Source organism: Hipposideros armiger, unplaced genomic scaffold (genome assembly GCF_001890085.2).
Source record: "Hipposideros armiger isolate ML-2016 unplaced genomic scaffold, ASM189008v1 scaffold_1182, whole genome shotgun sequence".
Taxonomy (NCBI): Eukaryota; Metazoa; Chordata; class Mammalia; order Chiroptera; family Hipposideridae; genus Hipposideros; species Hipposideros armiger.
The window spans coordinates 349,815-352,314 of record NW_017732532.1 but is presented as its reverse complement, the minus strand read 5'-3'; the positions used below and the strand labels follow the sequence as shown (position 1 = coordinate 352,314).

The following is a 2,500-nucleotide window of genomic DNA, read 5'->3' as shown; positions in this document are numbered from 1 at the left end:
CAACAGCTTCCAGCCTTACCCTCCTTGGGGGTATGTTATCTTAACAGAGCTCTATCAACCCTAAGCTTCAATGATTTTCTAAGTGTGAAATGTTATCGTCATGGAAGGGTTTGGGATAGGTGATGGTTGGTGATTATCATCGAGCCTTGCCTGGTATTCCTGAAATCACAGTCACCCACTATCCTCACAGAAATCTGAGTAAATACAAACTAATATCTTCCAATATAGTGATGTACAATACGATCAGCATAAAAATATTAGCAAAGGAGCTTTAACAATTAATTCAGTGTCAACTATAATTATATATATATTACATATGATCACGGGATGTGGAGTACAGCATAGGGAGTAGTGTCAATGGTATTGATACAATATCAGAGGGGTAATAGTTTGGGGGAGGCGGTTATCACTTTGTGAGGGGTGTAAATGTCTTAACTATTACGTTGTTTTGTACACCTGAAACTAATTAAAAAAAAGAATTAATTCAAGTAAATTTGATTTAGAAAAATAAATTATTTGCTTTAATGACTTCCAGGCGGTTATACAATTCACGACAAGCCAAACCCCAGAGGCGAAATCGTAATCGGTGGACAAAATATCTCCATGGGATATTTTAAAAATGAAGAGAAAACGGCAGAGGATTATTCTGTGGATGAAAATGGCCAAAGATGGTTTTGTACTGGTGATATTGGAGAATTTCATCCTGATGGATGTTTACAGATTATCGGTCAGTGTATTCTATTTTCATGGTTTTTGCAACTTAAGCATACATGAAAGGTGATATAGGTCAAGTCATTAATAGGGTTGATGATTCCATTGGTTTAAACTTTGGGCAAGTTATTTAACTTACGTCTGCACTTCTCCATCTGTAAAATAGGGACAAGAATACTGACCTGGTAGGGTATTTGTTAGGATTAAATGAGTTGATACATGTAAAATGTTCAGAGCCAGGACAGTGCCTGCACCTTAGTAAGTGGTAGGGGCAGCAGGAGCATTGGGGGTGGGGAGTTTGGGCAGGAAAATAGCAGATGGGTAATGAGAAAACAAAAAATTGCTCAAAAGAGTTATTGTTTTGGTCACCTACATGTGGTTCTGTGTAACAATCTCCTATAACATACCCTACTCTAGGCCTGCCTCATGTTTACCTCCCCACTCAAGAGGCAGCATGGACGTATTATTTTCTCTAGTGGCCATTTATATGGCTCTACCTGGCTCTGAACCTTAGAAAATTGTATCAATCCTCAACATTAATCTGTTCTTCTGAGAATGTCCATTGGTTTGGCACTGCCCTTATTGAGCCTACTGAAATAGACTTTTAAGTTCAAAAAGTTATTCCAAATGGCCCTTATACTATTCACTTTAATCAGGCAAAAGTTAAGATAAAAATTTAACTCGCTGATAGGGACCACTATGTAAGGTCCCAGTCAGGTCCTTTTCAAGCCAAAAATTCCCTCAGTTATATTTCTAGTGGTCCATTTAAATACGTCTCTGGACCCACACCTGACCTGAATATAGTTAGAGATTTCCTGGGGAAATTGGTTTTTCATCTAGAAATTTGATCTGCTGGGAAAATTCCCATGAAACATTGTTTAGTATTGAACCAAAAATCCCCCCCATTTTCCCTTAGGACCAAAGGTTTTTTTTTTCTGTTGGCATATAGACTGGGTTCCAGGGCTATGGTTAGGCAAGTTAAGCATTCCCACGAAGGTTGTAAGGCGACCTGGTGATTATTTGTGCTGTGCCATCCTGTGTCAGCACATTCTTAGTTCACTGTCATTTTAACAAGATGTCAAATATGGAAAACTGGGGAATTAACATTTATTGACCATGTTCTATATGGCAAACATTGTGCTACATGCCTGTATGAAGTAGGCATCACTGCCCCTAGTAAAATTGAGTATCAGAGAGGTCATCTGACATACCCAGGATCACATCTCTAGGAATGGGCAGATCTACCATTCAAATCTAATGCTCTGAAGTCCTTGTTTCTATTACTAACTTCATTATAATGCTTAAGGTTATAATAAGACATTAAAGCTTTTGGTACAAGGTATAACATTTTAGCCAGTAATTTAACTAGGCTTTTTAAAATTTATTTTTTATTTTTATTTTTATTTTTTTGGAAAATTAAAAATTACTTTATTGACTAGGCATTTCTTTAACTGATATGTATGGGCAAGCATTATGTATAACAATATTTTATATATAACACAAAGAAGTATCTTTGTAAATAAAGATTAAGGCAATGAAATGGAAAGAAAAGCAGAATTGTACAGACCTTAATAAAATGGACGATGGATCACTTAACATGCTTCATGACTTACAGATCGTAAGAAAGATCTGGTGAAGTTGCAAGCAGGAGAATATGTATCTCTTGGGAAAGTGGAAGCTGCACTGAAGAACTGTCCACTTATTGACAACATCTGTGCTTTTGCCAAAAGGTAATTTAAAAAGTTGTATTAGTGTTTCATATACTTACAGTAAAAGGGTAATGGGAAAA

General features: G+C 36.6%; 1 protein-coding gene across 3 annotated transcripts in view; it reads left to right on the top strand.

The window, feature by feature from the left end:
• The window catches only part of ACSL4 (acyl-CoA synthetase long chain family member 4), a 51,243-nt gene that overhangs the window by 36,356 nt on the left and 12,387 nt on the right, over nt 1-2,500 (top strand). For all 3 annotated transcript variants that reach the window (XM_019632828.1, XM_019632830.1, XM_019632829.1), the window contains exons 12-13: nt 536-727; nt 2,327-2,441. In XM_019632828.1, coding sequence (XP_019488373.1) covers nt 536-727; nt 2,327-2,441 — 307 coding nt within the window. The remainder of the gene's footprint in view (nt 1-535; nt 728-2,326; nt 2,442-2,500) is intronic.